Raw genomic sequence first — 22,135 nt, 5'->3', positions numbered from 1 at the left:
ATATATGTCAAGACTTTGACGGTGTCGACCCAGGCCATATCAATCCTAATCGTCATGTCTTCTTGGCGACAGTGATAACAACAATCTAAGTCTATACCTGTGGTTCCTTCACCCGGTCTTATACTTTGACATTTTGTGTTTTTTATTGTGTGTTTTTTATATTTCATTAGATGCATCTGGCATTTTTTGAATTGTACTATACTTGCAGATTATTAAAAATCTATTTTTAAAATTTCTAAGTAGTGCCTACAAAGTCCATTTTTTCTACCATATCTTTCAAATATGACTGTTATAGCCATTAGCAATAATCGCTGTGTGCTCCCAGTGGAGAGCCCCCCGGGAGAATACAATAGGAGGGATTCCCCTCTCAACCCATAGTCACAGGAAAGCAATTCGCTACGTCTATGGTCAGCCTAACAGATCTTAAGTTGCTCAAACACAGATTTCGTTCACAGTTTCCTTCACCCATGCCAAACCGCACAGAAGGAAGAATCTCCTGCTGCAGTTACTGTATAAGGGTTGCCACCCCATTCATTTAAAAACCGAACACATATTAATTACACAGGTTCTGTGGCTGATTAAGGTGGTAATTAAACTCACTTAGTGCCTTATCTGCATTAAATTAGCCTCAGAACCCGTGTAATTCATATGTGTTCAGGTTTAAAGTGTTGAGGTGGCGACCCCATTGATGATGACGGATCGCAGGCATTGTTCAACCAGCAATTTTAATTGGATACAGGTTTCCAGCCAACACAATCACAACTGTTCAGCCAACAATGATGATTGGATGTAGGCGTTGTGCAGGCAACATTTTTACGCCCAGCTCCCTTCATTTTTCAATCAACGGATGTCAGGAGGAGCGGTGCCAACCGGGCCATCCACTGATCAAAATGTTGCCATTGTAGGTAAAATTTTGCTCTAACAAATAAGTTGAAGGAAAACTAAATGAAAAAATAAAAGCTAAGTGTTAAAGTAGTCACTAAAATTGACAATCAGTTGTAATATAATGGGGTTGATTTACTAAAAGCAAATAGACTGTGCACTCTGCAAGTGCAGTTGCTCCAGAGCTTAGTAAATGAGGTAAAGCTTCACTACACAAAGAGTACCCAATCATGTGCAAGGAAAAAAAAAAGCATTTTTGCTTGCACATGATTGGATGATGGAAGTCAGCTCATTTACTATGCTGTGAAGCAACTGCTCTTTGCGAAGTGCAGTCTAATTGCCTTTAGTAAATCAACCCCAAGAAGTTTGTAGCGCTACTCCTAGAGGAGCTGTTAAATAGTTTTTTTTTTTATTTCTCTGCATAACTGAAGAGGACACACCTCACTCACCCAGCACTTACTGACACACCTTGAGGTATTCCAAAGAATGTATTATGCCACACATTGCCTAAAAGAAAGAAAAATAATCAAGTGTACTTACAAACAATCAACAAGACAAAAACGTTATTCTGAGAGATATGGTTAAACACGCTGCAGTATTCTGACTAACAGTAATGAACTGAACCAATCCTGGCCCCTTACCACATGATCAGCTGCCAGTCAATGACAGCTGATCACGTGATGTAAACAAGATCGGTAATCGTTTTTTTATTCAATCACCAGCTTCTTTGTAAGGGACATTGCTCCCGAAGAGGAAGAGGCACAGCTCATCTGTGCCAACCAGCACTGCATGCCAGTGCCCACACAGTGCATATCAGTGCCCACCAGTGTATATGAATGAATGAATGAATGACTTGTATAGCGCTACTCATGCGAACTGAATCGCCTCTGTGCGCTTTTTCCAGCCAGTGTCTGCTTGGCTGGTGCGGTCATTTTCTACATCTCCTACTAAAAACTGTGATTTCCGACTGATTAGGAATCTGATTGCCTCAGGTCAAGGTGCCCTCAAATGCACACAAGCAGGAGGACAAGGAAATGATCTGGCCGCACTGTAGCGTCAGTCATTGGGAACATCTAATCTCATTGCCTTTATGGAATCTTAAAACCTTATTTCCACTTAGCAACACAGGATGAGGTTGCTATGAAGTGAAAGTATTCCATCACACGACGCCTCCTCTGTCAGGTTATCAGCTCTTTTATGTAACGTATTACAAATGGAATTCGTGGCTGGCACTATTTTAAACGCAGAGACTACTATGGTACTAACAGTGATGGTATCGGAATCAACAGGATTTTTCTGGCTGGATAAAAAACACATTCCTTTGGACATTCAAATATGGTTCCTTGCGAATAACAGATGCTGCATGGTATGTTTTTAAAAGTCCATATTGATTCTGTGCCATTACACAAGCTGTGTGTATTTATTAAAGTGTAAGCTCACCTTCCTGAAGATTTTCCAAAAATCCCCCATAAAGTTCTTTATCCAACGAATAGTACATACCAGAGCCCCTCCTGTTGTAAATGGTGAAGGTCCTTCCATTACAGGTGAAAATGCTGTGCCACTCATCCTGCCATTTGCAGCACGGGTCTATACCCACAGTTGATCCAGAGGAAGGCAACCCCCTACCCCAAAAAAAGCATGATCTAATTTCTTCCAGTGGAGGAAAGAATCCAGGCCTTTTTTTTAAACCAATTTACTGAGCTGGTTTTAGAGGCAAGTGGGTAATTCACAAAACACTTACCTCCAAACTTGCGGCGGCGTATCTTAAATCCCCCGGCGAAATTCAAATTCCGCGGCTAGGGGGAGTGTAGCATTTAAATCAGGCGCGTCCCCGCACCGATTTAACTGCGCCTGCGCCGTCCGCGAATTTTCCCGGCGTGCATTGCTCCCAATGACGCCATTGGTTTCGGCGTGAGCATAACTTGCGTCCAGCGCTTTGGAGAATCGACGTACGCAAACGACGTAAAAAAAAAAAATTGACGCGGGAACGACGGCCATACTTAACATTGGCTGCGTCTCATAGAAGCAGGGGTAACTATGTGCCGGGAAAACCCTTACGTAAACATCGTAAAAACACTGCGTTGGGCCCACGTACGTTCGTGAATTGGCGTATCTCGCTGATTTACATATTCTCTGCGTAAATCAGCGAGAACGCCCCCAGCGGCCATTTTTTATTGCAGTGAAGATCCGACGGTGTAACACAGTTACACCTGTCGGATCTTAGGCATATCTATGCGTAACTGATTCTATGAATCAGTCGCATAGATACGACCGGCCTAACTCAGAGATAGGACGGTGTATCAGGAGATACACCGTCGTATCTCTTTGAGAATCTAGCCCTAAATCTCTTTTCCTCCATATGTAGAGTTCCCCCTTGTCCTCTGTGATGATCTTAAAGGGGAGTTCCACCCAAGAAAAGAAATTCCGTTTCTCGGACCCCCCGGTGTCACATTTGGCACCTTTCAGGGGGGAGCAGATACCTGTGTAATCCAGGTATTTTCTCCCACTTCCGGAGAAATAGATCGCTGCAGTATCCGCAGACGATTTACGCCATATCTGGCCCCTCCTCCGCCCCACACGTTGTCTTCTGGGAGACACACAGGTCCCAGAAGAGAGCAGGGACCAGTGAAATTGTGCAGCACAACTCGCACATGCGCAGTAGGGAATCAGGAAGCAAGGCTTCACTTCTCGAAGATGGTGGCACCTCCACCCGGGAGCCGAGGGACAAATCGGCTTCGGGTTCCATCATCGCAGGCGCCTTGGACAGGTAAGTGTCCATATATAAAAAGTCAGCAGCTGCAGTATTTGTAGCTGCTGACTTTAAATTAAAAAATGTTTGGCAATAAGCTGAATAACTCAACACCAAGTTCACTATACGGACCGCTTCTATATTTTTACATGTTGATCATATCCCCCCTTATTCTCCTCTTCTCAAGAGAGAATAAATTCAGTTCCTCTAATCTTTCCTCATAGCTGAGCTCCTCAATGCCTCTTATCAGTTTGGTTGCCCTTCTCTGCACTTTCTCCAGCTCCCCAATATTCTTGTGAACTAGTGACCAAAACTGACCAGAACTGAGTGGCCACTAGTATAGCCGACTCCAATTGGGAAAAAAAATGGCATCCAAGAGGCACTGAGAGTTTAACCACTTCCCGCCCGACCTATAGCAGATTGATGGCCAGTAAGTGGTTGTTATCCTGACTGAGTGTCATATGAGGTTTAGCATTATAATATGCCAGCGCCCGCCCGCAGCATGTCAGTCTAACACGCCAATCGTGATAAGGAGCCTTTGTCAGAGGCTTCTTACCACGTGATCAGCTGTGACCAATCACCAGGGCCGGATTCCCAACAAGGCCACAGAGGCCAGGCCTCGAGGCGGCAGTGGGTGTAGGGGCAGCGCCGGTTGTAACACACAGCGGGAGACTGCTGTGTCACGGAGCTCACTGTGAAAAGTTTGGGCGTGCTGTGATAAAAGTCCTGCCCTTCTCCTAGACCAGCTTGTGTGATAGAGGCAGTGTTCTGTCACACAGCGCGCCCAAACTTTTGACAGTGAGCTCCGTGAGACAGCAGAAGAAGGTGATGCCCGATGTGTGTAATGCACACACTGACTGGTGAAGCTACATTGTTTGGCACAGTGAGGCGGGCTGCAATGATGGTGAGGAGGGCTGCAATGAGGGCACAGTAAGGCAGCAATGATGATGAGGAAGGCTGCAATGAGGGCACAGTAAGGTGGCAGTGATGGTGAGGCTGCAATGAGGGCACGGTAAGGCTGCAATGATGGCGAGGTGGTAATGATGGGCACGGTGAGGCAGCAATGATGGGCACGGGTTGGGGGACTTTTTGTGGCCGGGGGGCAGCATTGAAGGACCCGGCCTTGGAGCGGCAAAGGGAGTAAATCCGGGCCTCCCTGTCAGAGGGGCTCTGTGCTGATAATCAGCACATTGATTATCAGCACAGCCCCCTCAGATGTGCCAATTAGTGCCCCAATAATAAAGTTTGCAAGTGTCCACCACAGTGCCAATCAGGGCCCAGCAGGAACACCTGTCAGTAATACATCAGTGCTGCCCATCAGTGCCACTCGGTACCACCTATCAGTGCCGCCTGCCAGTGCCCGTCACACCCGCCTGTCAGTGCCGCCGGAAAATTGTCCAGGAAGGGGCAAAAGTGCCTGGTATTGAAGTGGTTAAACAAGGTAGTGAGAGGGCAAGAGACATTTGAAGAGCCCACTAGCTTAGGTTAGGCTGCTCACAACAGGCAAGGCCCTACCCTACCGTGGGTACTCCAGCAGGTTACCAGGAAATGACATGCATATACGGAAGGTGCCATATTAATAGGTCCAAATTAAAGCGGATGTCCCCTGAAAAAAAATATATTAAAAGCCAGCAGCTAAAAATACTGCAGCTGCTGACCTTTAATATCAGCAAACTTGCGCCGTCCGCAGCAGAGGACGAGCAATCGCTCGTCACTCTGCTGCCCCTTCCGGCTTCACTGCCTGGTTCCCTGCGGCGCATGCGCAAGTCACACTGCGCCGTGCTGACTGGTTCCCGCTGTGTTCTGGGAGCCGAGTGTTTCCCAGAACACAACGGTGGGGGGGGGGGGGGGGGCGGGATCTGACGTCCTGCCCGCAGTCTACCCGAAGACTGTGTGGCCGGAAGTGGGTGCAAATACCTGGTGCACCAGTTTTAGTAAATCAACCCCAATGAGTCTGCATGGATCCTTGAGTGAGCGTGGCCTTGTTCTGGTGTCATTGAATAGAGTGGTGTAGTGAAGTAACATCCTGAGCCGACTTTGTGTGCCGGGAGGAGAGCGGAGACATCTTCCAAGAACTTCCTGCTCCCTGAAGTTGCTGTCCCCTACACCTGCACCAACAGAAGGAGGAGACCATTGGAGGAGTCCTATCTGGAGCACCACTACCGGTGGATAAAAGCCTAGTTGACCCACAACTGCAAGGTGGTTTGGGTCCTTGTCTGCTGCTTCCTCATTCCAGTGATCAGTCATAGGAGGAACGATCGAGGATCACAGTGTATTATCTATCTGGGCATACTAACACCTATATGGTGGAAGATATAACATTGATGTGCCTACATTACTTATTTGTAAGGTGAGAGTTCTGGGAGACTGGTGGAGGAGAGTCACCATGGTTCAATATTACAAATAGGGAATATTTACATCAGGAATTTGGAAACATTGGAGGACCTACCCTCTCATCAAATATATGGGACATTTTATTCATCTTCTGCATATACGATTATGGAACCATGCACTATTGTGTATATTGGTGCACTTTTGTGGCACTATCAGCACTTTTTATACAGTTTTTTGCACTCAGTTGCCGTTCATTTGCATCATTCAGAGTTACTATATTTGCACAGCAGCACTTTATTTATTGATTTTTTAGATCACTTGTATATATTTGATCTTTTTTCGCGTGTGTATTATAATAGCCGCTTGTTATTTATTATATAGCACTCTATCACCTTATTGCACGGTGAGAGGATCGTTTGTATTTATTTACTCTAGCGCAAAATCATTTATTTATTCATGTCTATATAAATGACACCTCAAAATCGGTTTGCAAAACGCAGTGCAAACTGTGGAATTGGATCACATGGGTCTGAATCAGGGCTGTGGAGTCGGAGTCGGAGGAAATTTTGGGTACCTGGAGTCGGAGTCGGCATTATAGATAAGCTTTGTTTTTGTTCTAAAACAACCAAATAATGTGGTTTGTATTTTTGAACTGGTAAAGATCCTGTTCCTGATGTTTATGCCTGCTGCTACTATCCAGCCACTTGATTGATTAATAAAACTTTGTTTTCATTGTGTTTGTCTTTTGCTTAAACTGTGCAATACAGTAGACTGTTGGCTTCCCAGCCAGTAGTCATGTGGTAGGTTGCGTTTCTTTCCCTCAAGGAATGTATAAAATACATTTGCATATTAATACAGAGGAGTCGGAGTCGGAAGTACATAAAACTGAGGAGTCGGAACATTCACAGCCACAGCCCTGGTCTGAATAACCATGCAATCCGATTCCAGTGCGGACCAAAAAAAGGGTCCTGAACCTTTTCAGTGTGAATACGATGCAATTTTAGACATACAAACTGTATGGCTGAATTCGCATCACATAGACATTGCATGTGCACAGAAATGCGGTGCGAATCACATGCGATATCTGGCATCACATAAGTGTGGACCCAGCTTGAAAGATAATTCCATGATGCACAGTAAAAACAGTCTACTTTGTATTTTTTTTTTTAAACTGTAAATTTAATGTATTTTTGGCCTTTGAGGAGGACATAAAGCCATCATCAATTAATTTTTTGCTTCTTTGAGTCCTCAGTGCCGGTCATTGTACACAATGCTATTTTATGCAAGATACAAGTCAGATATCATCCCCTGCAACAACAAAAAATAATGTTTTTGGTGAGATACTCCCAATAGGAAATAACGTCTAAAAAGGGATACAGACGGTATGGGGTCACACATCTGGTCCATATATTCTCCGGGGGCCGTCTGCTCCCATTTGCGGAGCTCCGGGAGAAGTTTAAACTACCTCAGACAATGCACTTTTTTTATCTGCAACTGAGACATGCCATCAGGGCCCAGGCAGGGAACAACCCTTGGATTCTGTCCCCAGCACCAATTTTCCACTTTATGACTGGGATAGCTGGTTCTAGGGGTTTTATCTCAGAGGCTTACGCTAGGCTTCTATCAGCATTTCTGCCAGGCTTTCCCTCCAGGGTGGTGACCTCATGGGAGGATGACGTGGGCACTTTTGAGGAGGAACAGTGGGAAGAGGCATTGCTGGCTATTAAGGGCTCCTCGCTTAATGTGGCACAACGTCTATCACAACTTTATATTATCCTGCGGGTCCATTTTACACCAGCCAGACTGCATAGGATGGGTTTGGTAGATGACAACGCATGTCCTAGATGCGCCAGGGACCGTGGGGACCTCATTCATCTGCTGTGGCGGTGCCCCAAGCTGCACCTATACTGGGCAGGGGTCCTCAAAACTCTGAATGATGTGTTTATGATCCAGGTACCACAGGCCCCCAAGGTTTGCATTTTGGGGATCATAGATGAACTGCCACTTGAGGATAACCCGAAGACAGTCATTGGGAGGGCCCTCTTCCAGGCCCGCAAACTAATTCTTACCCATTGGAAAGATGTGGAACCCCCTAGGCTAGGGGAATGGATAGCTCAGATGCAATTCACCCTCCGGGCAGAGAAATATATATATCAGCATAGGAAGAGACCGGGACGGTTTGAGTCGTTATGGGCCCCTTGGTTAAATACCCCGGGCTTGGCCCCATTAGAGCTGGTACTGGACAGACTGCTCATATAAGAAGCTCGCGTCAATGATGCGAGAACAGAACAAATGACACCCCACGCAGGTGGGAGGATGAGAGGGCCAAGGGATGGGTGCATTGTTTAAACTGGCGTGTGTCGGGGAGTGTGAGGGTCCGATGTTAAAAATTACCCGCACTACTGTGGTATTTCTTGGTTTAGTTTGAGGAGAGTGGGCCATGTTAAATGCTTGGTATTGTTTCTACTTCTTTGTGTGCTGTTACATGAGGATGATGTGAGACAAATTTGTCAAAAAAAGTATGTAACCATGTATTTTTTACCATAATGTTCAATAAACATCCTTTTTCGAGAAAAAAAAAAAAAAAAAAGGGATACAGACCCAGCAATTTTCCTCATTAGAGCCCTGCAGGTGCAGCAGCTGGTTGATAAATATGAAACCACTCCCATTAGACTCACTTAGCACACGGGAACAAACAGAGATTTCTTTAGAATAAAAAAAAAAAGCAGAAATTTGCAACAAAGTTTGTTAAAATCCTTGCAATGTACATAGACCACCCAGAGGGGAATGTTTTTTTTCCCCCCCAACAAAAGAGGAGTTACACTTTAATAATAATAATAGATACAGTAGATGAGAATTTTGAATCATATAATCTAATTATATTATTCAAGGCGCAAGCCAATTAATCATGCTCTTTGTTCAACAAGTGCATGCAAAATGGACCTGTTTTGTGCCATTGGAATGTAAAATGCTTATAGCTTGTCAAAGAATTCCAAGCAAAGCAACCTTGATGTCAGGCTGAGAATAGTGAAAGTAACTTCTAAGAGCATTCCAGCGCACAGGAACCGCACCAGATGCCCATCGCTTGGCTCGGCTCCAACTAACAACTTGTAGGAGTGCTCTTGACATAAGGAGTGTTACACTTTCTGCACTTTTATTCTTCTGTAGTAGAGGAATTAAAAGATAAAATGTGTTTTATGATCTCTCAGAGAGAACACTGTCATATGACCACATAGGTCGATATGCTTTTCTGAGCACGCTATCACTGTTAAAAAAAAAAAAAAAAAAAAACTCCATATAATTTTTGTGCCATTGTGCCAAAAGCGCTCACAAGGGATTGATTAATGGTGTGCTCCACCTTGTGAAAAATTATAATAAACGACTCAATAAAATAAAAATTGTGCATTTATTACATTTTTGCATTAAAGGGGTTGTAAAGTTTTGAAATAAATTTAAAATAACAAACATGTTATACTTACCTCCACTGTGCAGTTTGTTTTGCACAGAGTGTCCCCGATCCTCCGGTTCTGGGGTCCCACGATGGCTGTCTCAGCTCCTCTCAGCAATTACAATTACTACATCATGTACCGTATTTATCGGCGTATACCGCGCACTTTTTTTGCCCTGAAAATCAGGGCAAAATCGTGGGTGCGCGATATACGCCAATCCTCGCTTTCCCGCGCCGAGTTTGAATACTGCGCCGGCATATACCGAGCGCAGTACACTCGTGTATAGTCGGACGCCGCACCCGACGCGTAAAAGACACCAAAATTGTAAGTACAAAAATATTTTTTCCACAGGAATGCGGGTCCACTTTAGGGGTGCGCGCTATACGCCGGAGAGCGCAATACCCTGATAAATACGGTATGTAATACAGTGGCTCATGCATTGTGTACATCCTTGCCCTAGATCACAGGTGTCAAACACAAGGACCGCAGGCCGAATCCAGCCCTCCAGGCCATTTCATGTGGCCCTCGCACCTCTCCTGCAGCTGCAGGAGAGCTCCAGCCCCCTACTTTCAAGCAATGCATCCAGCTTCTTCCCAGCAGCAGCATAAGGAAAGGGGGTGCACTGTGATGTAAGGGAGAGTGGGAGACTCATCTTCTGATGGTGGGGTGGCTCTTGACATCTAATGTAAGGGGAGGAGATGCGCTGGACATCTAATATTACAGATACAACCGGCCCTTTTGAGGACCATCATAATGCTGATGCAGCCCACAATGAAATTGGGTTTGACACCCCTGCCCTAGATCCGTATAGTAGTTCTGACTTTCTGTTATGGAGCTGGAGGAAGTAAACAAATGATCTACGAGTCCCTCGACCGTAATGGCAGATGGGACTTGTGGTCTTTTCGATGCCAGATCCTTGTGAATGGATGTTAGGGCTGCGCAGGTGCTAAAATCACCCCTTGGGGGGTGGGGATTCAGACCATAAACCATGTTACGCCCTTCCAATGGGCTGCTTGTTCCCTTAACAGCTGTCTAAGAGAGGATTTCCCTCACTTTGGAGAGAAAACCTCTCACTACCTGTTTTGTCTCTAAGACAAGAAATTACAAGAAATTTCCCCAATACCCAACAAATTAAAATAAATAAATAAATAAGGGCTCTTTCACACGTCCGTTCCGTTCGTCCGTTTTTTGGACGTCCGTTAACGGACTGCAATGCTTCCCTATGGGTTAACGTCCGTTAGCATCCATCTGCGTTAAGTTCTGTTTTTTTGGACGGAAGAAAACCCTATTTTTCTTCCGTCAAAAAAACGGAACGGACGAAAAACGGATGATCCGTTTACCATCCGATCCGCTAACGCCGTGTGCTCCGGTACCTACCCATGTGATACCTACCCACGTGGGTAGGTACCGGAGCATGATGGGACTGTGAGGCCTATATAAGTCAGATGCAAGCCGCGCACCCGTCATTGCAGCGAGAAGAGGCGACGTGTCAACATCGGGAGAAGAGAAGAAGAAGAAGACGACGTCACAGCACGGAAGAAGAAGACGTTCAGCGCTGAAGGAGAAGGCACCGGACAGCGGGAGGAAGAACCGGGGTGCGCCGAGTCAACAGCGGAGAGCGGCAAACATAGAAGAAGACCCCCGGAGAGCGGAGAAGACCCCCGGATAGCGGAAGAAGCACACCACCCCCCGCCGAAGACGTCGGAGGAAACCCGCGGGGGGGGGGGGGGGTTGTGCTTTTATAAAAGCGACCCCCCCCGGCGGCGAAGAAGAGCGGTCCCCACCCGAAGATGTCAAAGAAGCCCCCCCCCTGGTGAAAAGAGCTAAAGAAGACAGGGGGCGGCCTCCGGAGCAGACTAATAAAATATTTTAATACCCTGTGTTTTTTTATTTGTGTTTATACCACTTTTCTTGCAGGTGAATGGGTAGGGGTACGATGTACCCCATACTCATTCACTTAGGGTGGGGGGCCGGTATCTGGGGGCCCCCTTATTAAAGGGGTCTCCCAGATTCCGATAAGCCTCGCGCCCGCATACCCCGACAACCAGCGGCCAGGGTTGTCGGGAAGGGGCCCTGTCCTCATCAACATGGGGACAGGGTGCTCTGGGGTGGGGGGGGCCGCAGTGCGCCCCCCTGCCCCAGAGCACCCAACCCCCCCATGTTGAGGGCATGCAGCCCGGTACGGCTCAGGAGGGGGGGGGCCGCTCGCTCGTCCCCACTCCTTTCCTGGCCAGCCGGGTAGCGTGCTTTGGATACGGGTCTGGTATGGATTGTAGGGGGAACCCCTACGCCGTTTTTTCGGCGTAGGAGGGGGGTCTCCTTACAACCCATACCAGACCTAAGGGCCCGGTATGCTCCCGAGGGGGGAACCCATGCCGGATTTTTATTTAAAATCCGGCGGGGACTTTCCCCTCAGGATTCATACCAAACGCCGCACACGTGTAGAACTGGCGGGAATCCAAGTCGGATCTCCCGTCACTTCTATGACGTGCTTGCTGGAATGTGCTTTTACTATTCCAGCGAGTGCGAGATGTCGGCACCCTGTCGCCGAGAATCAGCGCGATGCCGTCGTGCTAAAAACACATTCTCGGCGGCAGGCACTGTATGTAAAAAGCCCCCCCCCCCCCAAAAAAAAAACGGATGAAAAAACGGATGGAAAAACTGATGGAAAACTGATAAAAAACTGATAAAAAACGGATGAAAAACTGATGGAAAAACGGATCAACTGATGAAAAAAAAACTGATCTAAAAAACTGAATTGACGTGTGAGGCTGGGTTCACACTACGGTTTTCCCGTCCGTCAGCCGCATACGATTTCAGTATTGAAAACGTACGGCCACGGACGGGAAAACGTAGAGATAGACAATGCATTGCAAATCGTATGCACTCGGATGCATCCGGGTGCGTATGATTTGCTGGCAAAACGTTTTTTAAACGTACGCAAAACCGTGTTCAACCACGGTTTTGCGGTCGTTTTTAAAACAGTATGGCAACCGCATACGTTTTCCTTTAACATTAATGTTAATGGAAAACGCACATATGTGCGGTGCCATACGTTCCCGTCCTTTTCAGCCGCATACGTTTTTTCATATAAATCGTATGCGGCTGACGGACGGGAAAACCGTAGTGTGAACCCAGCCTGAAAGAGCCCTAAATATATATATATATATATATACACAAAAAATTGGCAGGAGTTCGACTATTTTATACTCTATCCAAAAAATTTTTTGACTTTAGATAACTTTAATTTTCAGTTTTTCAAAATTTGTTGTAGAACATGCTATACATATTGTACATAAAGCATGACACATCCATAAGCTTCATAAATGATACCCAGCTACAAAGTTTATTTTTTAGAACATATAACAATAAAGAAACAGTTAAAGGGGTTGTAAAGGTTTGTTTTTTTATTTTCTAAATAGGTTCCTTTAAGCTAGTGCAGGGGTCTCCAAACTTTTCAAACAAAGGGCCACTTTATTGCCCTTCAGACTTTAGGGGGGCCGGATTGGGGCCAGCAAGGGAAGAAAAAGTCACGGGACCGGCATCAGTTAGAACATATATGGCCTCAGGGTTGGTGGTCAATAGGAAGAGGAGTATCCCCCCTATTAGTAAGAGGAATAGTATCCCATCATTGGTATCAGTGGATAATATAGTGCCCCATTGTTGGTGTCAATGGGAGGAATAGTGCCTCATGTCAATGGGAGAAATTGTGCCCCAAGGGCCGGATAAAGGCTAGCAAAGGGCCACATCTGGCCCTCGGGCCGCAGTTTGGAGACCCCTGAGCTAGTGCATTGTTGGTTCACTTACCTTTTCCTTCCATTTCCCATCTAAAGGTTTTTCTTCTTTGTCTGAATTTCTCACTTCCTGTTCCTCCTCGGTAAGCTTGCCCCCATCATCCAAGCCGTTCTGGCTGGGGGTTAGTCAGCGTGCTTGCCCCCTCCCTTGGGACCACATCCCTTCGGGGAGATGCAGGGATGTAGTTCTAAGGGAGGGGGCAAAGAAGAAAAACCTTTAGATGGGAAATGGAAGGAAAAGGTAAGTGAACCAACAATGCACTAGCTTAAAGGAACCTATTTAGAAAATAAAAAAACAGGAGGAGGAACAGGAAGTGAGAAAAAACATTTAGAAGGGAAATCGAAGGAAAAGGTAAGTGAACCAACAATGAATTAGCTTGAAGGAACTTATTTAGAAAATAAAAAACAAACCCTTACAACCTCTTTAAAGTGGATGTAAACCCCCCAAAAAAATTGTTGTTGATGTCACAATGTAGAGAATAAGATTTCCTATCATCTGTGCCCAGTCTTGCCACACAGAGTTAATCCAGCGCTGAGCAATCCTCTTTTTATTGTTCAGTGAAATAAAACAGACTTCCAGATAAAGACCAAAGTCCTTGCTTGAGTGACAGGTTATTTACATATGTCGTACACTAGCTTGCAGACATGCACAGCTTCTGTAAAGTGCCCAATTCACACCCCCCTCCCCTCTCCTCCTCCGTCCAGCTCTCCCAGGATTGGCTGTCTTTCCTGTGTTTTGATTAAATGTTTTCAAAATATGGGGTGATCCACAGTTCAGTGTAAACAGCCATCAGAATATACATAGACAAGAAGCTGTGCTTGTCTGCAAGCTAGTGCACGAGATATGTACATAACCTGTCACTCAAGCAAGGACTTTGGTCTTTATCTGGAAGTCTGTTTTATTTCACTGAACAATAAAAAGAGGATTGCTCAGCGCTGGATTAACTCTGTGTGGCAAAACTGGGCACAGATGATAGGAAATCTTATACTCTACATTGTGACAAAAAAAATTTGGGTTTACATCCACTTTAAGGCAAGAACACTATGGGCCCACATTGACTTTGTTCAAGCAGAAGGAATGAATGATGGTCTCTATGGAACCTTGGATCCCAAATATCTGAAGCAGACTCTTGAAAGCTGGTGCAACATCCTCCAGGACTGCAGTTTTATCAACAGCAATTGCTTCTTCTGGCAATTTGGGTAGTAAATCCAAAATGGGTATGACTGCTCCCCTGTCATTTATGGTGATTTTCCAAACAAGAAACATCTCACACTTGGGAAGTTTCGGGTTCACCAGTACCATATAATCTGCAGAGGGCCCATATGGAAGTCCAACAGCAGCAGAGTAACGTTCCTTGAAATGGGAAAAAGTTTTTGTGCGGAATTCACACCATTCTGCAAACCTTGAGAGTGTCCGGAAGAAGCCCTGGAGATTCAGAGTCGCCTCCGTTCTTTCCACCAGCTTGATCAAATCTGGATCGCCCTTACAATCCATGCGGATATTGACTTGGGTGACGTCACACGACCATCGTTCCTCACTCTGAAGCTCGGTTGTTTTAAAGGTCATCTCAAATGGTAGAAACTGGCACCGGCCCACCAACTTATGGCTACCAAAAACATTTTCATTTTTTTTCTCCGTTATCTTGAAGTACTGTAAAATCTCGATCCCAGTGGTTTTTATAAAAAAATTAATTTCCATTTCCCTGTGGGCAAGCTGTGTATTTACATTCTTCGTAACTGTCGCAATACTTTCTCTGTTGTCTTCCTGAAATGTCCCAAAAGAATTCCTGTCACTAGCTGTGGATAAGGCAGCAATGTTTTTCTTATTTTCCTTGTATTCCTCTTTAAGTGCCGCAATCTCCTGCATCAGAGAAGAAATGGCGTCTTCACAACGCTCCATGACTTTGGACATCCTTACCGAGGCAATGCTAACTCCCCAGCAGACGTTGTGCACCGCTATTATGTTAGCCGATTGCTTCACAGTACCTGGAAAGAAACAGTAAAGCAGTTGAACATTAGTGATAATGACACATTACAAATCTGACAACCCACAGCTATTTTTACTGACGAAATACGTTTTTTTACTGACAACCTTAACGTTTTACTAAACCCACAACAGTGGGCCATCTGTGGGCCAACTCCGCACAGGATCCCATTGCGGACGCCTGCATTGATCACCTGGAGGGATTAGGGCTACAGCAACTTATATGCGGGCCAACACATGCTTCAGGTCACACACTCGACCTAATTTTCAGACAAAATCTGAAAATAAGCATTTTAGAAAATGAACCATTGCCATGGACAGACCACCATGCAATTAATTTCATAATCTCCAAAATTCCCCCAGTGATAAAAGCACCCAAGCCGGTGACAATACACTGGGCTAGATCTCAGAAGAAGCTCCATTCGGAACTCTTCAAATCTACCTTGGGAAACAGAATCAAAACAATCCATCCACATCAAACAGCCGCAGATACACTGGATGCCATAAACGCAGCCCTGCTACAGTCAGCCGATTTAGTAGCACCGAAACGCAAAGCCTGCATCCGAAAAAGAAAGTCCGGCTGGTTCAACAACCAGCTGTCGCTTCTGAAGCAAGAGCGCAGAAGGGCGGAAGCCGCCTGGAAAAGAAGTCCTGCAGAGGATAACCTCATCATCTACAAGGCAATAACAACACGATATCATAAAGAAATCTTCAAAGCCAAGAAACATCATTTTTCTATGGCGATTAACAGCGCCCTAAACCGCCCCCGCGAACTCTTCAAGATGGTCACCCAGACCATGAACCCAGGATGTCTTGAAGTCCCCAACTCAGACACCCAAGAGTTCTGCAATGAACTATCGGATTTCTTCATCAACAAAATTGAAAGAATCCGGGAAAGCATCATGCAAAACAATACCCCCCTCAACCCCACCGTCAATCAACCACAAAACACCCACAGAAACGCTCTACAATCAACAAAGTTCACTCTGGAACCGATCTCCATCGATACCACAAAAAATATCATTGGTGCTTTGCGGAACAGCACATCGCCCAATGATATCATCCCCACCAAACTGCTGAAGGAATGTGCCGACATCCTGGCACCACCCATCACACAGCTTATAAACCAGTCATTTAAGGAAGGCACAGTGCCATCCCTGTTGAAAGAGGGCACAATCCAGCCCATCTTGAAAAAACCTAACCTGGATCCCAAGGACCCAACTCACCGCCGTCCCATAACAGGCCTAAATGTTCTCTCCAAGATAATGGAGAAAGTAGTGGTACAACAGCTGCAACAGCATCTAGATACCCACAATCTACTGGATCCATTACAATCTGGCTTCCGTCCCGGACACGGGACAGAAACGGCCTTACTCAAAATATGGGACGATGCCCTCGAGGCCGCAGACGAAGGAGAATCTTGTCTCCTGATTCTGCTGGACCTAAGCGCAGCCTTTGACACGGTAGACCACAAACTGTTACTGATGCGACTAGCCAAGGTAGCAGAAGTCGCAGAAGGTGATTTACCATGGTTTTCTTCCTTTCTTGAAAACCGATCACAAACAGTTAAATTGGGTTGTTTCACGTCGGAAAAGCGCACGGTGTCATGTGGAGTCCCCCAAGGATCCCCCCTGTCACCGGTGCTTTTCAACATCTATCTTCGCCCTCTCTTTGATATTATCAGTAGCCAAGAACTACTCTATCACTCTTATGCAGACGATACGCAACTGTATTTTCGCATCTGCAACAAAAAGGATCATCATCTCAGTTTAGAGAAATGTCTCTCTTTGATAGAAAACTGGATGACTAAGAGTTATCTTAAACTCAACAGTTCAAAAACAGAACTCCTTATGTTTCACGCCAGCCGAAAGAGTCAACTGGCAACAACCTGGACACCCCCGCCCATTCTGGGCCAAATCATCACCCCTAGCTCCAAAGTCAAAAGTCTCGGGGTCATCTTCGACACCTTCATGACAATGGACGCACAAATAGGGTCAGTAGTCAGCGGAGCGCACCATCTGTTGCGCCTACTACGCAGACTTATTCCATTTATCCCCAAAGAAGACGTAGCAGTCGTGGTGGGAACAATCGTGAATTCCAGACTGGACTATGCAAATGCCCTTTACCTCGGACTCCCAAAGTACCAAATCTCTCGTCTGCAAGTCGTACAAAATACGGCCGCCAGACTTGTGACTGGGAAAAAAAAATGGGAATCAATCTCACCTTCGTTGAGAACCCTTCACTGGCTGCCAGTAAAAGACAGAATTGCATTTAAAGCACTCTGCCTGACACATAAGTGCATCCATGGGAAGGCTCCGCAATATCTTTGCGACAAGATAGAACCTCACAATTCGAATCGCGTTCTGCGATCCACCGACCAAAATCTGGTCAGGGTACCAAAAACCAAATACAAGTCCAAAGGAGAAAGAAGGTTTGCTTTTCAGGGTCCTAGACTATGGAACGCTTTACCAACCAGCATTCGGTTGGAGGAAAACCACCTGACTTTCAGAAGACGAATCAAAACTCTGCTCTTTTGATGTCATGAGACACGAACAACTAGCGCCCAGAAGCGATTCAGTTCGCATGCGCCGCGCTTTATAAGTTTTTCATTCATTCATTCAGTAAAAAAAAGTCTGTATATGCAGTAAAACATGCTTGTTATACTCACTGTGGAACCTAAGGGGTTAACCACTTAAAGCGGAGGTTCACCGGTAAAATCCTGTTTTTATCTTTAGATGGATGCTCATTTAGTCTAGGGGAATCGGCTAGTTGTTTTAAAATCTGAGCATTACTTACCGTTGTAGAGGGCGATCTTCTCCGTCGCTTCCGGGTATGGGTCTTCGGGACTGGGCGTTCCTTCTTGATTGACAGTCTTCCGACGGTCGCATCCATCGCGTCAAGATTTTCCGAAAGTAGCCGAACGTCGGTGCGCAGACGCAGTATAGAGCCGCACCGACTTTCGGCTTCTTTCAGCTACTCGTGACGCGATGTATGCGACCGTCGGAAGCCTTTCGGAAGACTGTCAATCAAGAAGGAACACCCAGTCCCGAAGACCCATACCCGGAAGTGGCAGAGAAGATCGCCCTCTACAACGGTAAGTAATGCTCGGATTTTAAAACAACTAGCCGATTCCCCTAGACTAAATGAGCATCCATCTAAGGTTAAAAGAGCAAAAAACATAATTTATCGTGAACTCCCGCTTTAAGACCCGGACCAAAATACAGCTAAAGGACCCGGCCAGGTTTTGCGATTCGGCACTGCGTCGCTTTAACAGACAATTGCGCGGTCGTGCGACGTGGCCCCTACTAAATACCTTGGACTGTCTTCTTTCCAAAAGAGAGCCCTTGAGGGTATTTTAACTGTCCTTGCATTTTACTGCTTTAACCACTTCAGCCCCGGACCGGATTGCTGGTCAATGACCGGGTCCCTTTTTGCGATTCGGCACTGCGTCGCTTTAACAGACAATTGCGCGGTCGTGCGACGTGGCTCCCAAACAAAATTGGCGTTCTTTTTGTTCACACAAATAGAGATTTCTTTTGGTGGTATTTGATCACCTATGCGGTTTTTGCGCTATAAACAAAAATAGAGCGACAATTTTGAAAAAAATGCAATATTTTTTACTTTTTGCTGTAATAAATGTCCCCCAAAAATATATAAAAAAACATTTTTTTTCCTCAATTTAGGCCGATACGTATTCTTCTACCTATTTTTGGTAAAAAAAAAATCGCAATAAGCATTTATCGGTTGGTTTGCGCAAAATTTATAGCGTTTACAAAATAGGGGATAGTTTTATTGCATTTTTATAATTTTTTTTTTTTTTTTACTACTAATGGCGAAGATCAGCGATTTTTTTCGTAAATGCGACATTATGGCGGACACTTCGGACAATTTTTGGAACCATTGTCATTTTCACAGCAAAAAATGCATTTAAAATGCATTGTTTACTGTGAAAATGACAGTTGCAGTTTGGGAGTTAACCACAGGGGGCGCTGATGGGGTTATGTGTGACCTCATGTGTGTTTACAACTGTAGGGGGGTTTGGCTGTAGGTGTGACGTCATCGATTGTGAATCCCTATTAAAAGGGATCACAGGATTGATGCAGCCGCCACAGTGAAGAAGGGGGAAGCTGTGTTTACATACAGCTCTCCCCGTTCTTCAGCTCCGGGGACCGATCGCGGGACTCCAGCGGCGATCGGGTCCGCGGAGCTTCGGACCGGGTCGCGCGCCTGCGACCCACGGCTGGACAATAGCACAGCATGTACCTGTACGTGCATGTGCCCAGCCGTGCCATTCTACCGACGTATATGTGCAGGAGGCGGTCCTTAAGTGGTTAATCGGGTGCATTGTGTAAAAAGGCTGTTTGACCCTGTCTTCTCTGATTCTCTCCTTCTTTTACTGTCCCCAATCTATCTACTGATAGAACAGAGCCCTAGGATGCACTCTGCACATGCTCAGTTTTGTGTGTATTGCTAGCTTTTTTTTTTTGGGGGGGGGGGGGGGGTATATATATTCCTTTGTCTGCTATTGTTGCTCGTTTGCTCCACCCCTTCATGCAGTCCAATCCTCCTCTTCTGGGGCCCACCAAGGGTGCTTCTGGCTCCTCCTGCCTTCAGTGTGTCCCCATAGCAAGCCACAAAGGTAAAAAAAAAAAATCTGCTTTTAGAATCTCTCACTTCCTTCTCCTGCCCAGAACTACATGTCCCATGAGGCATTGTTCCTCACACAAGTTCTTGTATTTTCTAACATGTAAATAAATAGTGCATTCTGGTCATGAAGGGGGGGGGGGAACCTTTCGGGGCTGAAGTGGTTAATTTGCAGAGATTTGTCAATGTCATTTGAGCGTACTTAAAGCGGGAGTTCACCCATTTGTAAAAAAAAAAAAATTCTCCCCTTAGCTTCCTGCTCGTTCGGTCTAGGGGAATCGGCTATTTGTATTAAAATATAAGCAGTACTTACCCGTTTTCGAGCTGCATCTTCTTCCGTCGCTTCCGGGTATGGGTCTTCGGGAGCGGGCGTTCCTTCTTGATTGACAGTCTTCCGAAAGGCTTCCGACGGTCGCATCCATCGCGTCACTCGTAGCCGAAAGAAGCCGAACGTCGGTGCGGCTCTATACTGCGCCTGCGCACCGACGTTCGGCTTCTTTCGGAAAATCGTGACGCGATGGATGCGACCGTCGGAAGCCTCTCGGAAACCTGTCAATCAAGAAGGAACGCCCATTCCCGAAGCCCATACCCGGAAGCGACGGAGAGGATGCATCTCGTAAACGGGTAAGTACTGCACATATTTTAAAATAAATAGCCGATTCCCCTAGTAAAAACGAGCAGGAATCTAAGGGGGAAAAGTGCCCTCTAAGGGTGAACCCCCGCTTTAACCACTTGAGACCCGCACAGTAGACGAAAGACGTCCACAGCGCGGCTCTCAACTTCCTTTTATTTGCATTCCCCGCACGTGCCGCTGGGGACGCGCAGCGGGGGAAAACTGTGCCCCGGCGCATCGCTGGGATGCCGATGCGCGTGCCTGGCGGCCTTGATGTCCGCCAGGTACCCGCGATCGGCAGTGACAGAGCAGGGACGTGGATCTCTGTGTGTAATGATGGGGTGTAAACACAGAGCTCCACGTCCTGTCAGGGAGAGAGGAGACCGATCTGTGTCCCTTGTACATAGGGACACAGCATCGGTCACCTCCCCCCACAGTAAGAATCACACCCAGGGAATACATTTAACCCCTTCCCTACCCCCTAGTGTTAACCCCTTCCCTGCCAGTCACATTTATACAGTAATCAATGCATTTTTATAGCACTGATCGCTGTATAATTGTGAATGGTCCCAAAATAGTGTCAAAAGTGTCCGATATGTCCGCCGCAATATTGCAGGCCTGACAAAAAAAAAAAAAATACAAAAAAAAATTGCAGATCGCCGCCATTACTAGTAAAAAATAAATCATAAATTCATACCCTATTTTATACGCTTATTGTGAGTTTTTTTTAACAAAAATATGTAAAAGAATACGTATCGGCCTAAACTGAGGAAAAAAAAAATGTTGATATATTTTTGGGGGATATTTATTACAGCAAAAAGTAAAAAATATTGAATTTTTTTCAAAATTGTCGCTCTATTTTAATAAAAACCTCAGAGGTGATCAAATACCACCAAAAGAAAGCTCTATTTGTGGGGAAAAAAGGACGCCAATTTTGTTTGGGAGCCACGTCGCACGACCGCGCAATTGTCTGTTAAAGCGACGCAGTGCCGAATCGCAAAACCTGGCCTGGGCATTTAGCTGCCTAAAGGCCCGGGGCTTAAGTGGTTAAAGCGACGCAGTCCTGAATCGCAAAAAGGGGCAAGGTCCTTTAGCTGCATTTGGTCCGGGTCTTAAGTGGTTAAGTGCCCAGTAATGAAGTGGTTAAAAAAAAAAAGTTTTTTGCTGTGAAGTGTGAACATTGCATTTCTGGGCAAATGGATTCTCCTAAAAGGAAGACTCCATGTCAGAGACAGCGCTCCATATACAATCACTAGGGGGGACTCATCATGTGACCACCGTGACAACCAATGACAGTGGTCATCTGGGGCGTCTGGTCACACGATTGCTCACCCCCCAAAAAAATGACAGGGACACCAGGATGGGCAGGAGGGGTAATGTGGGTGTATTATAGTACATGTGGGAAAAGGTGGACTGTACCTTTAATTAGAGAGCAGGGGAGAGAAATATATATAGAAAGAAAGAGGACAGAGGAGTGGGCGGGGACATCACAGAGAGAGGATCACCGGACACCGAGCACCCCGCTCTACAGGAGACCCTCCCCCTCCCCCGTACACACCACTCACCCGGCTGTAGGCGGAGCGCCGCTCTCCCGTCCCAGACAGATTCAAATACGGCGCCAAGAGAAGGGGGCGGGACGAGTGTGGCCAGAGCTCGGATTGGCCGGGGAGGAGAGGAGGGAGGAGT

The 22,135-nt window shown here is 46.0% G+C and overlaps 1 protein-coding gene across 1 annotated transcript; it reads right to left on the bottom strand.

Moving 5' to 3' along the window:
- Positions 1-14,174: 14,174 nt before the first annotated feature.
- Positions 14,175-22,135, bottom strand: LOC120945840 (centromere protein P-like). The gene is made up of 2 exons (XM_040360345.1): positions 22,015-22,135; positions 14,175-15,194 (listed from the first exon to the last, which is right to left on the bottom strand). The coding sequence occupies exon 2, from the start codon at positions 15,118-15,120 to the stop codon at positions 14,251-14,253; it is 870 nt and encodes a 289-aa protein (XP_040216279.1). The 5' UTR covers positions 15,121-15,194; positions 22,015-22,135; the 3' UTR covers positions 14,175-14,250.

This window comes from Rana temporaria, chromosome 7 (genome assembly GCF_905171775.1).
Source record: "Rana temporaria chromosome 7, aRanTem1.1, whole genome shotgun sequence".
In the NCBI taxonomy this organism is placed as follows: Eukaryota; Metazoa; Chordata; class Amphibia; order Anura; family Ranidae; genus Rana; species Rana temporaria.
This window is presented reverse-complemented; position numbering and strand designations above follow the sequence as displayed.